Raw genomic sequence first — 13,722 nt, 5'->3', positions numbered from 1 at the left:
CCAAGTCTGGCGGATCCGTAGGCGAATGAGCGTCCACCTGTATGCGCCTGTCTGAACTAAGGGCTACAAAGAAGTCTAGAATTGATGGACATTAAACATTTCAGGATATGATTGGGTTTGAAAAGGCTCTTGATGTAGTCTGGGCTTGCGCCATGTAATGTTTTGAAAGCAAAGCAGCATGCTTTGAAGAAGCATCTTTTTCTGAAAAGGAAGACTTTTCTGAAGCTCAGAGACTGATTGATGCGAAGATAAGTTAAGAACAAGCCGAACTGCAGAAATGTGCACACTTTTGGTGAACACCTCTTCTGGAGGCGAAAGGCTGTGTGCATTCTCCTAAGCCATAGCGGATTTAACAGTCAGATTCATATGCATGCTGTGTAAAATTTTAATCCGGGTTTGCTCGATTCCCAATGCAGCCACTGTGTTCCACAGTTGTTACCATTTTACACAGTGAAATGCTGTTATGAGGTCAACATAGGTCAAATGTGAAGTAATACAGATGTAACAGCTGTTGATCAGTACCTTAGCCAGATTCAAACATTGACATTGAGTCTGCCATAAACCCTCTACATAGGGCTAAAGTCTGGAGACATGATATAAGAATCCTTCCTGTAACTTTTTTATTTTGATTATTCAGTTTTCCATCAACAAGAAATACAAAGCAATAACATTGCAGCATAATTACAGCTTGTCACAGACAGTTCAGCATGTTTTTTCACAAACATGTTGGCTAAGAGTATGCCTGAATACCTACAACTTCAATAAACTATTATGAATTCCTCAAAGTTGCAAATCTGCATTCATGCATGCTACAGAATTGAGGGCACACTTCTGTGACTTTATTTAAGAATGGGGTCCTTCATTTTGTTTTTTAGGCCGAGGGACTGTCCGGTCTGCCGAAGCCAGAAGCGGAAGTCTGGAGATCTTATGATTCTTAGAGTGGCTATTTAGCCCGCCTCTCTTTTTGCCTCTCCTCCATTGGCTGGCTTCCTAAACAGAGGCCAGCCATTGGAGGAGAGAGCCGTCCCTCCAAATAGGCTCCGTCTTTTTCAGATTCGGGGGCGTGTTCCGTGCTCTTCTTTCCACTTTTTAGCCACGCCCTTTTTTAGGCGTGTTTTTCTCTCCTCCAGCCAATGGCAAGAGGAGAGAAAAAGAAACACGCCCCCGAATCCGAAACCGCCGCTGCGTTTCTCCGAGGCATTTCTGCTTCGCCTCGGAGAAAGGCGGTGGTGTGCTTGTTTTCCAGCTGTACGTGTCCCACATAAGTGTGCCTCGAAAGCACTTACAAAACGTTTAGAAGGCTTTGCTCTGGCCTGCACTGGTGGGTAAATAGTGACAAGCCTTAAGTAAACTGAGCAAGCGCTAGATGTGTGCGATGCCCTGTGAACTTAGTGTCCTCTCCGGTGTGATTGCTCACTCCTGTCCTGCACTGCGAGGTGGCTCCGGCGCGGATCATTAGACAGAGCTGTGGTCACCTCATCCCCGGGGCGCTGGCCACGGAGGGCATGATCGAGAGCCTGGGGGTTTACTTTCAGAATGGCTATGGAACTCGTGGAGACGAGCTGGATTGCTTCCGGCAGAGCCCCCCAGCCTGTCTGTACGCGCAGACACAGCCCATCTGCGGGGGAGTGCCTCTGGGGGCAGCCTGCGTCAGAGGGGGCAGGGACGCTCTAAGCTGGCACTTGGCTCGTGGCCTCCCACTCCTCAGGCTATGCCTCTGACCCTGGCACGCAGTGTTCGCACGGCACTGTGTACCCCTAGATGCGGATTGCTAAGGCCCAGCAGCCCCAGCAAAGCAGATGCGAAGCTCCGTACACAGATGAGCACCTCCCAGCCGCCACTCACCTCACTATCACACAGTCGCCTCTCACCTATCTGACACACAGCCACCACTCACCTCACTGTCACACAGTCGCCCCTCACCTATCTGACACACAGCCGCCACTCGCCTCACTCAGTCGCCACTCGCCTATCTGACACACAGCCGCCACTCACTTAACTGACACACTGCTAACATTCACCCCACTACTCCCGGCGGAGCATTCACCTCACAGCCACGCAATCATCAATCACCTCACTGACACAGTCCTTATTCTCCTTACTGCCATGTAGCCACCGGTTACCGTACACCTCCACTCACCACACTGAGGGTGTGACTTAACAGCTAGAGCGGCCGACTTTGACCCTGGGAAACCAGGTTCGAGTCTGGTGGAGGCTCAAGCATCCTGTGATTCTGGGCAAATCACGTAATCTCAACTTTCCTGAAAAACATGAATGTGTACGTCTGTAATGCGCTCCGATGTTGAGTTAGTGCTATATAAAACAGAAACAACAAAAATCTGTCCTACAACTATCTAAGCTCACTCCTTCGGACCCACCACTGGCATCCCTGCCATGCAGCCCTCACTCACATCACCGCCCTAGTCTTTACTCATCTTACCACCACAGAGTCTTCACTCACCTTACCTGCACACATCCATTACTTCATACATTGTTTCTTACAGAGACTTGGCTCGACTCCGCGGCCGGCCGGGGACAGGGGCCACAACCCCCGATCAAAACAGGACAACAATTCGATGGAGCGCACAGCAACTTCGAGCTTTCTGCCCGTCTTTTCCTAAAGCCTGTCTTCACAGTCTTGAGGCAGAAGATGCTCATAATTGTAAAGAGTGCTCATATAATTGGTGCACTGAGACTGCGCATAAGATTAAGAACAGCAGGCTTATATGCGGACTACTCAACACGAGGTCGATGCGAAAGCATAGTCTTGATATTTTTGAACTGCTCACAGACAAGAAACTCGACCTATTGTTTCTTACAGAGACTTGGCTCGACTCTAACTCCGAACCTGATATAGTCGCCGCTCTCCCGTCTGGCTATGCTATTGCACGCCTGGATAGAACGACGGGTAGAGGTGGTGGAATTGCCATAGTTTATAAGCAGCCTCTATGTTGCCAACTCGAGCCACTTGATATTGCCGATAGCGAGACAGGAGTCTTCTCTATTAAGGTTATTGATGGTAACATATTGAAGGGTCTGTTGATTTATCGCCCTCCTGGCCCTCTTACCCGTTTTTCTAATAGTCTGATTGATGGTATAACGGGGGTTGCTCTTCGCAGGGATAAGTTCATGCTCCTAGGTGATCTTAATGCTCACTTGGAGGACCCTATGGATAAAGGAGCAACAGACTTATGCCAGCAATTATCTTCCCTCCAATTGGATATCAAATCTAAGGCCCCGACCCATCTAAAGGGGCACTTACTGGATCCGATCTTTGGTAATTGTGAAGACATTGTAATTAAGGCCCCCGTTCCTGTGTACTGGTCTGATCACTTTTTTGTGCCTTTCACTATAACTATCCCGCATGATAATATTCTTAAGATCAACAACTCCAAATATATGAGCAGAAAATGGACCGCCTTCTCTAAGGGGAAGTTTGATATTGCCCTTACTATTGCCCTGAGGCTTGAGCCGGGTGCTTAATGAGGGTGCGCGACGTGTGAGCGATACTTAGAACGTTTTTTAAATAAAATTTACTGTCTTATTTTAATTGCTGATATTGTTCTATTTTGCTATTTGCACTAGCGCATTGCATATTCTTCTCTTACCGAGTCTCTTGCACTGATTTTATTCATTGTTTCTGTTGAGGAGCAGCCGCCATCTTGGAAGCCTGAGGTTAGCGCTCTAGGCTTCCTCACTGGCCCTTACTTAAGACGATGCCGTCGCGACCGCGCTAGAGACACCTGAGGCTTGAGCCGGGTGCTTAATGAGGGTGCGCGACGTGTGAGCGATACTTAGAACGTTTTTTTAAATAAAATTTACTGTCTTATTTTAATTGCTGATATTGTTCTATTTTGCTATTTGCACTAGCGCATTGCATATTCTTCTCTTACCGAGTCTCTTGCACTGATTTTATTCATTGTTTCTGTTGAGGAGCAGCCGCCATCTTGGAAGCCTGAGGTTAGCGCTCTAGGCTTCCTCACTGGCCCTTACTTAAGACGATGCCGTCGCGACCGCGCTAGAGACACCTGAGGCTTGAGCCGGGTGCTTAATGAGGGTGCGCGACGTGTGAGCGATACTTAGAACGTTTTTTAAATAAAATTTACTGTCTTATTTTAATTGCTGATATTGTTCTATTTTTGCTATTTGCACTAGCGCATTGCATATTCTTCTCTTACCGAGTCTCTTGCACTGATTTTATTCATTGTTTCTGTTGAGGAGCAGCCGCCATCTTGGAAGCCTGAGGTTAGCGCTCTAGGCTTCCTCACTGGCCCTTACTTAAGACGATGCCGTCGCGACCGCGCTAGAGACACCTGAGGCTTGAGCCGGGTGCTTAATGAGGGTGCGCGACGTGTGAGCGATACTTAGAACGTTTTTTAAATAAAATTTACTGTCTTATTTTAATTGCTGATATTGTTCTATTTTGCTATTTGCACTAGCGCATTGCATATTCTTCTCTTACCGAGTCTCTTGCACTGATTTTATTCATTGTTTCTGTTGAGGAGCAGCCGCCATCTTGGAAGCCTGAGGTTAGCGCTCTAGGCTTCCTCACTGGCCCTTACTTAAGACGATGCCGTCGCGACCGCGCAGCGGACGCGCGCAGCGGGCGCGCCGCTGGCGCGCCGAAGGCGCGCCTAAGGCAAGCCCGTCTGCGCCCGTCCGCGGACGGCCGGGGACAGGGGCCACAACCCCCGATCAAAACAGGACAACAATTCGATGGAGCGCACAGCAACTTCGAGCTTTCTGCCCGTCTTTTCCTAAAGCCTGTCTTCACAGTCTTGAGGCAGAAGATGCTCATAATTGTAAAGAGTGCTCATATAATTGGTGCACTGAGACTGCGCATAAGATTAAGAACAGCAGGCTTGTATGCGGACTACTCAACACGAGGTCGATGCGAAAGCATAGTCTTGATATTTTTGAACTGCTCACAGACAAACTCGACCTATTGTTTCTTACAGAGACTTGGCTCGACTCTAACTCCGAACCTGATATAGTCGCCGCTCTCCCGTCTGGCTATGCTATTGCACGCCTGGATAGAACGACGGGTAGAGGTGGTGGAATTGCCATAGTTTATAAGCAGCCTCTATGTTGCCAACTCGAGCCACTTGATATTGCCGATAGCGAGACAGGAGTCTTCTCTATTAAGGTTATTGATGGTAACATATTGAAGGGTCTGTTGATTTATCGCCCTCCTGGCCCTCTTACCCGTTTTTCTAATAGTCTGATTGATGGTATAACGGGGGTTGCTCTTCGCAGGGATAAGTTCATGCTCCTAGGTGATCTTAATGCTCACTTGGAGGACCCTATGGATAAAGGAGCAACAGACTTATGCCAGCAATTATCTTCCCTCCAATTAGATATCAAATCTAAGGCCCCGACCCATCTAAAGGGGCACTTACTGGATCCGATCTTTGGTAATTGTGAAGACATTGTAATTAAGGCCCCCGTTCCTGTGTACTGGTCTGATCACCTTTTTGTGCCTTTCACTATAACTATCCCGCATGATAATATTCTTAAGATCAACAACTCCAAATATATGAGCAGAAAATGGACCGCCTTCTCTAAGGGGAAGTTTGATATTGCCCTTACTAAGGGAGGCATACCAGGAGGTGAGGATGTTACATCTGCAGCTGAAAGATTAGAAGCTCGTATCAGTATGGCTCTAGATGAGACTGCTCCCCTCTACCATAAAAATCCGCATAGTAGAATACAGAAATCTGCCCCTTGGTATAACAAAGAATTACACTCAGCGGAAACAGAGTGCAAACGACTTGAAAGGCTGTGGAGAAGGGCCTATCTCGATCAAGATAGACAAAGCTATACAGCCAGACGAAGAGAATACCATACGCAGATTAGGCATGCTAAAACTGAATATTTCTCAAGTAGGATAGATGAAGCCAATAATTCTTCCAAGGAATTGTTCAAAATCTATAAAGAAATCGCCTTCTGTGGCGCCTCGGTTGACCCGTCCCTGGCATCTGAGGAATTCTGCAACCGCATTGCGACTTTTTTTTCTGAAAAAGTGGCTACCATTTATTCCACCTTCTCAGGAGGGAAGGAAAAGGGAACAGCATTTGTTGAGAGCCCTCTAGCCAATGTGGGTACTAACTGTCTGGCTAGTTTCACCGTCCCGCCCTCGGACGAGCTCCAACGGATATGTCGCTTGATCAAGTCTGGGTCACCACGAGATCCTGCATCCCCTAAGCTCCTGGCTGAGAGCATTGAGATTCTCGAACCCTATATTAGGAATGTTGTGGACTTCTCCTTTAGCTCCGGCACTGTACCTTTAAACTGGAAACAGGCTATAGTACTCCCGCTCCAAAAAAAAACCAACATCAGCTGGGATAGGCTGGATAATCTTCGACCCATCTCTCTCCTCCCCTATATGGCCAAAGTGGCAGAAAAGATGGCCAACCTTCAACTCATGGCCTTTGTAGAGAAAGCCAATCTGCTTCACATCAGTCAGTTTGGCTTTCGCGCTCGCCACTCAACGGAATCTGCACTACTCCTGGCCACTGAGACCATTAGGAGAGGGGTCGATGAGGGGCACACGATGGCCCTTATTTTACTGGACCTTAGTGCAGCCTTTGACACTGTAGCACATTTCACCCTGCTACAGTGTCTCAATAAAGGAGGAATTACGGGCCTAGCACTTAGGTGGATTCAATCCTTCCTCACGGACAGGGGTTTTCAGGTCAGACAAGGAGAACACTATTCTCGTAGGGTCACTCTTGATCAAGGTGTTCCCCAGGGCTCGGCCCTCAGCCCTACTCTATTTAACCTATATGTCTCCCCTGTTGCCTCTATAGTAGAAAGTCACGGTCTTCAACTAGTGTCTTACGCCGATGACACACAGCTGGTCATCTCACTGTCACGAGCACCGGAGGTTGCGGTATCCAGTTTCAGTGCTTGCATGCAGGAGCTTGCTTCCTGGATGTCCAACAACTGCCTGAAATTAAATGGATCTAAAACTGAAGTGCTCGTGGTGGGGGGTGCACCGAATGTGTGGTCATCGGTCTGGTGGCCAGCATGTCTTGGACCTACTCCAGTACCTTGTCAGCAGGCAAAGAATCTGGGAGTACTGTTTGATATCGATCTCTCATTTACTGCCCAGATTAACCGAGTGGTCGGAGTATGTTTTGGCATACTTAAGAGCTTGAGGAAGACCCTTGACCTACTTCCAGTCAATGCCAGACAGACCCTTGTTCATGCTCTGGTCACCTCCAGACTTGATTATTCCAATCTTCTGTACTTGGGTGCCACAGAAAGGAACCTAAACCGTCTTCAAGTACTCCAAAATGCCAAGGCTTCCTAGAAGATCATCTTCTAAAGCTGCCTTGAAGTCCCTCCATTGGCTGCCGGTCAGGGAGAGGATTGTCTTCAAGGCACTCTGCATGTGTCATCGCATTATAATGAGCAGAGCGCCCTTACCTCTCTCTAATCTCATCTCCCTCTATAGACCGAAGAGGAGGCTTCGTTCTTCAGACACGGGACTTGTAGTTGTCCCCTCAATCCGGAAAGCTCGGATGGGAGGGAGATCTTTTAGATTTCTTGCGGCCAAGAAATGGAATTTGCTCCCCATGGAGCTGCGCCTCGAACCCTCAGAGACTACATTCCGAAAAAAATTAAAAACGTATCTTTTCCGCTCTGCACTGATCTGATTCCCTACACTTGCGCCTCTCTTGCTTTCTCAGCGCGGGGACACGCCGGTGTGCGTAACCATGCGCTTTATAAACCTCCATAATAATAATAATAATAATAATAATTAATCATTTCACTGGCACGCCGTCGCAGACCCCACTCGCCCCACTTTGTATTGCAGTCACCACGCACCTCACTTACACACAGCCACCCCACCTATTTAAAAATAAAATATGTCCCAATACAACCAATTAAACAGTAAGACGCCTCACGAAAATGAATCAAGTTGATTGCAATATTCTACTGTTTAAGGAAACAAACATTCGCTACACATCTACTAGTTCCACATTTACGGACGTGACAGGGACAGTAAATATACTGGCTTAATTCCTGCTACAAAAGGCATGCTGCATACAATAATAATGCATTAACTTATTAACTCGGCTGCCTGTGTGAGCGGAGCCGCCATGGAGCACGGGAGACTGCGAGGCGAGCAGGGGGACTGCTAAGACGAAGGGAACCAAAGACCGAGAGGTAAGGGGCCACCGTAGCCTGCCCAATGTTCCCTTGCTCGAGCCATTAAATCAGCGTGGGGTCCGTTCCATCCCCACACAGAGCATCCCTCAAGCTCCCTGAAGGGGCAAGCAGCGCTAGAAGGTCAGGAGGTGTCCGCGGCTTTCCTTGGGCACGCTGGCGCACAGCAGGACTGCCCTTGCCCGCTGCCTCCCCGGACTCGCACTCTTCTGGCGTCTTTACTTTGTTTCCATCCGGTGCTGGAGTTGCCGGGGGGCTGTAGTTAATATCCGCTTGTAGCCCTGCGCTGAACTCTCGTGGCAGCATCGTGTGCGCGCGCGCCCACCGTGTGTGTCTGCGTAGCGTAACCTACTCATTGTCAACTCTCGGATAGGGAGTAAGTGTTTTGTCATGTGTGTAGCAGCACACAGTCACTAGACATGTGTACCGCAATAATCTGCCCTGGGGTGTGTGTGTGCGTGTAGTAGAGGCGGACGAGGCAACCAGTTAACAGGGAGAGTCGCACCAGAGCTCAGCCAAGGGTCTGGTGTGGAGTTGAATCAAGAAAATGTTTGACACATAAATCGTGAAACAAACTTCATGCAAACATATAACATATGTTCAGAATTCCAAAATGAATATTTGCTTAACATGGGTGCCTGTGTGTGTGTGGGGGGGGGGGGGGGGGGTGGCTCTGTGGGTGGCTCTATTTGGGTGTGGGTTGCTCTGTGTGGGTGGCTGTGTGTGTGTGGGTGGCTTTGTGTGTGTGGCTCTGTGTGTGGGTGCAAATGCAATAGGTCTCGCATTTGAGAGTGATTAAGCTATTGACATTGTAAATAACAATGCCGTTTCTATAAATGTTTTAAAAACAAAAACATAAACAAAAATAATGTCATGAGCAATGCCAATAGCTCTAACTTTAACAATGCCGAGACCATTGCATTGTAAATGCTTGTTTGTTTTTGTCAGTCAGGTTTTATTTAATAATGCGCTGGAGAAATGGTATTTAAAGTAGCACAGTAATGTAGCAAAACTGTCTATAACCATTGCCTGTTTTTTTTTTCAAGTAGCAGATACTTTTTTGGGTACATTATATTTTTAAATCAAATAAATTGGAGGATAATTTAGCAAATCTATCTTCTACTTTAGTTTGTTTTTCTCCAGTTGCAAATAGGTTTTTAGTACATTTTAATTTGAACGCAAACATCACTAGTCTTATTTTAAAGTTTGTAATATATTTAATGCATTTGAATATAATCAAAAATCATTCTTGGAACGTTATATTTAGCGGCAAACCTTTGTTCAGATTTTTATATTTAAACGATTGTTAATAATGTTAGCTGAGTTTATAGGTCACTGTATTTCCTAAAAGTGTTCATCTTAACAGCTTTGCAGTAATTTTCTACATCCTGTACTTGTAGATACTTACCCTGTCCTAGCAGCAATCCTATTTCCCACAACCATACTGTGGTACTGTACACTAGCAGAGTTTTGCAGCAGAGGGTTAACTCTATTTTCCAGCGGACAAAAGAAACTTGATGCCTTTTTAGGTCTCACCTAGGCAGCGCTTGCACTCTCTCTTGGAGACATACTGTATTCAGAATATGGGCATAAAGCTCCACCCACTTTCCGCTCATCTTTTTAATTGGCTCCTGTCCTTTGTAAATGATGGCTTTTCATTGAACAATAGGCTTAGTAGTCGCTACTTAGTACTGCCTAGTCTCTTGTAACCTCCCCTAAGGACACCTCCTTTTACATGGGTTGTTACTCCCTATGTTTTAATTACAGCCTCAGTGTACTATTTTCTTTAAAAGGCTTCAGGCAGGACACACACTTGGTCCTAAGCTAGGCTAGCAGTGGTTACTTCACTCACTAGAACATTTTACATTTAGATGAGACGTCTATTAATTTCCCTTCATCAGCTCCACACAGAGTACAACCCAACCGAAATGAATGTAATAATTCTTTTGTCACATTTCAAAGCTACAAATTGTATATATACATAGCTAATTGAATGTACTCGTAGTACTGTCTTGCATGCGATGCATTATGGGTAGGGTGGATTTACCATATCTTCTGCAGGGTGCAGTACTATATGTGACCAAAAGTGGTCCCCTTTTGGCTACATATGCCACTGCACCCTGCAACATGGCTAGGTAAAAAAACATTGCCATTTACAATGCCAATAACTCCCAACTTTGTAGACATGCAGTGCTGGTGCCTTGCTCACTAGGGACCTCTAGGTGTAGCTTGCGGTACTGCACCCAGACCTGCAATATGTCCTAGGTGTGGGACTACAGGAATTCCTCACCCTTGCTGAATCTTTCAATTGTCTTTTTTTAATGCTTTCCATATTTTCTACTTTTTATGATGTTTTTAACCTGATGCTTTATGGTTTGTGGAAAAAACGAGATAGCCTTAGGATGATGATGATGATGAAATGGATTGTGCTTTCAGGGTAATTTTTTATTTTCTTCACTCTAATAATAAAAATAGACTACATTTGATTAATTTCAAAATTCAAATTTGACTGCAAAAATAATTTAAAAAATAAAGCTTTTGAACTGTCATGCAAACACTGCTGCTAGAAGATTGACAAATCCGTTTGAAGAAATTATTGAAATGAGCATATGCAGTTGTAGAAAATCATACAATTTTTAAATTTGTAAAATTATTATCTCGGTAATCATTTCGTATGTCTTTTTAAAAAAAAATTGTATTCCTTTCCACATAAGTAATTCATCTGTATCATCTTGTTTTATCATAAATATAATGTCACACAACCGTACCGAGAGAAAGTAGCTGTTTCGTCTGTTGCAGGATCTTCCCGTGGACCCAGCCCTTTAACAATGGGAGCCCAGGACACACTCCCTGTGGCAGCTGCCTTCACAGAGACAGTCAATGCCTACTTCAAAGGCGCTGATCCAAACAAGTAAGTATCTATTGAATTTGTATGAATTACAATGTAATGACTTGATATAAGTAAACCTTTTAATTTTATTAACTAAAAGCTGAAACTTTTAAAAGCTGCAAAATATGCATACATGTCCACATTTTAGGAGTGGAAAGTGAGAGATTTAAAAAAAAAAAAATGATAATAAAGAGAATGTATTTTTCCTAGTGACATTTATTGAAAGAGAGGCAATTTCAGGCAGGAGATAGCCACAAAGCCATTTTAGCTTAAGAAAATCGTGAGACTCCCGCCTGAAACAGGTCTATTGGACCTGTATGAGTATGGTAAAAGAAGTAAGGATTGCATTAGTACTTTTAATTTTTTACAACCATTCAGGTTTTTAAATTGGCTATAACAAAGATTAAATGCAGTCTGTCTTTGGGTAAGGATTTCCAGGTGCCAACTCTAAAAATAAATAAAGTTATTGCAGTTATTTTTTCAGTGGCATAGCTGGCCATTGAATATAACTTCTGAAGAATACTTCTCTCTGCAAAATGCTCACCTGTTGAATAATCCCACACGTCTGACTGAAACTGGAAATACCAAAGCTCTCAAAATTGGTAGGGGGCGATGGCTCTGCATCTGTGCTAGAAGTGACGTCCAGTAACGTCACTGAGACTTGTCTGCCCATCTATCATTGGAAAGCTTCAGACATCATGTTCTTCAGGGCCAGTGTCTAGAACATTTCCTACTATTCCTTCCGACAGAATCCAAGCACTTATAAGCATGGGGGAAGAAAGTCTATTGCGCTCAAATCTCTTATTGATTCTTGCCTCCTTCCTAAATGTGTGGGACATGGCTCAAGTGGTTGCACCACGTGTCCTGAAAACAGAAAGGGTAATTTTTCTTAGGTCATCAAAGATGGACAGGATGCCTAATGACACATTTCTAAATAAAGGGCTTGGCACTGCAGATTCAGTAGCTTCAGCCAAGGGATCACCCGTTTCTGTCCGTCAACAGGCTCGGCAGTGCACATCAGGGTTTACCTCAGATGAGCAGTCCACCCTTGTGGACCTCTCATCCAGTGGTGTACATCTGCTTAGTGATAAAGCTGACTTGATGCTTGAAGACATGTAGGGTGATGGCTAGGTCTAATTGCCTACAATATCTGTTCCAAGGGGACTATCGGCAGTTTCACACCTTTTGGAGATCTGAGGTAGGGTGACCAGACGTCCCCGTTTTCCCAGGACGGTCCCAGTTTTTGGGGAAGTGTCCCGACACTTTTCTCCAAGTAACTCAAATGTCTCTGTTTTCAAACAGTGTCCAGGTTAAACATAGAAATGTCTCGGTTTTTCATTGTTACGGCTGAGCATGCGTGCGCATGCTCTCTTTGCACTGTTTACGGCATGTGTTGTCACTGAGGTGAGCGCTGTAGCAAGAAGGGAAATCCTTTGAAGAGAGACATTTTACACGCAGCGCCACCTACGTCATCGTGTAAGCCAAAGTTTCTACTTTGGATAAAACAATATTTCTTCATCCTGTAGTTTGCATTCATAGCCATACAAACTTTTCAGTAGCCCTTATGCATACCGTGCAAGGATTAATGCATTGCTCATTGCATGTTTTATTCCTAACCAATTGATGCATCTGTGTTCTCCATATCAAAGCTATGACTTGACCTTTCAGTATTAACGCCTGTGGGAGAGGCGAGCAGCGCTGCTCGAGCTTTTTGCTCAGGTCTTCACACTATTGCACTATGAGATGATACCAGTGGCTAGAGTGCACTATACATACCCCAGTAAGGTAACATGACATCTCAGCAGTGACCACGCAAATGTGGGAGGACTGTGTGGTTGGCCAGCCTTTGCGACCCTTAAGACCCTAAGGCAGTAATACCTGGAGAGAAGTTTTTTTTTTTACATTGGTCCATGGCTACCATTTGGCAATTTAGCATCACGCAGTTTTCCTCCCATGCTTTTCTGTCATGAGCAACTAAGCACCATTGGTGAGTTGTACTTTACGCGGTGCTGACGCAGCAGCTATAGAAATGAGCATTGATAAAGCTAGTAAATCTGTGTTTGCTAACCTATGATGTTTTATTGATTTTTGGCAAATATATGCTATAGTCCTTAAAAGTGCAAATGTAATAAAAAGTACTAATGCTGCTGTGTAAAGGAAAGGGGTGCCAATAAAAGACCGCGGATTTGTTGTCTGTAATGCTTCATCTCGGTCTGTGGAGGGAGCTGTCATTGTAGTCCTTTTTCTATGTCTGACAGCTGTCAAATAGTCCTACTTTTATGTCGATGGTTACTGCAAACCGTAGTCCTACTTCTATGTCTATGACCTGTCTCCGTTTTTTGCTTTGAGAATCTGGTCACCCTAATCTGAGGGGTTTCAGTTTTCACCAGCGACAAGCTCAATATCAACAACAGTAGCGTTCAGATCTCCTCATTGGGTAGTTCGGAGGAAGTGGAAAAGCCAAACGAAGAGAATTACAGCAGCAGCCTAACTACTTCCTCTCCAGTGCTGCCAGGGAAGCTGTTCTAGGTTGCTCCTGCTGGAACACCAGGAGTCTTTTGGACGTTGGATGTCCTCCTTTCTGTGAGTCTGCCAGGCCATTACCTCTGGGCAGGGAGTCCTTTAGATTGTGGATAGGAGTTTACCCTACTCTTCCT

General features: G+C 45.3%; 1 protein-coding gene across 8 annotated transcripts in view; it reads left to right on the top strand.

The window, feature by feature from the left end:
- SGIP1 (SH3GL interacting endocytic adaptor 1) overlaps nt 1–13,722 on the top strand; it is a 1,140,118-nt gene that overhangs the window by 937,216 nt on the left and 189,180 nt on the right. For all 8 annotated transcript variants that reach the window (XM_085602350.1, XM_085602347.1, XM_085602346.1 and 5 more), the window contains one exon: nt 10,975–11,086. In XM_085602350.1, the coding sequence (XP_085458476.1) occupies nt 10,975–11,086 (112 nt within the window). The remainder of the gene's footprint in view (nt 1–10,974; nt 11,087–13,722) is intronic.

Source organism: Triturus cristatus, chromosome 4_2 (assembly GCF_964204655.1).
Source record: "Triturus cristatus chromosome 4_2, aTriCri1.1, whole genome shotgun sequence".
Classification (NCBI taxonomy): Eukaryota; Metazoa; Chordata; class Amphibia; order Caudata; family Salamandridae; genus Triturus; species Triturus cristatus.
The sequence above is the reverse complement of the archived record's forward strand: the minus strand, read 5'-3'. Positions and strand labels throughout refer to the sequence as shown.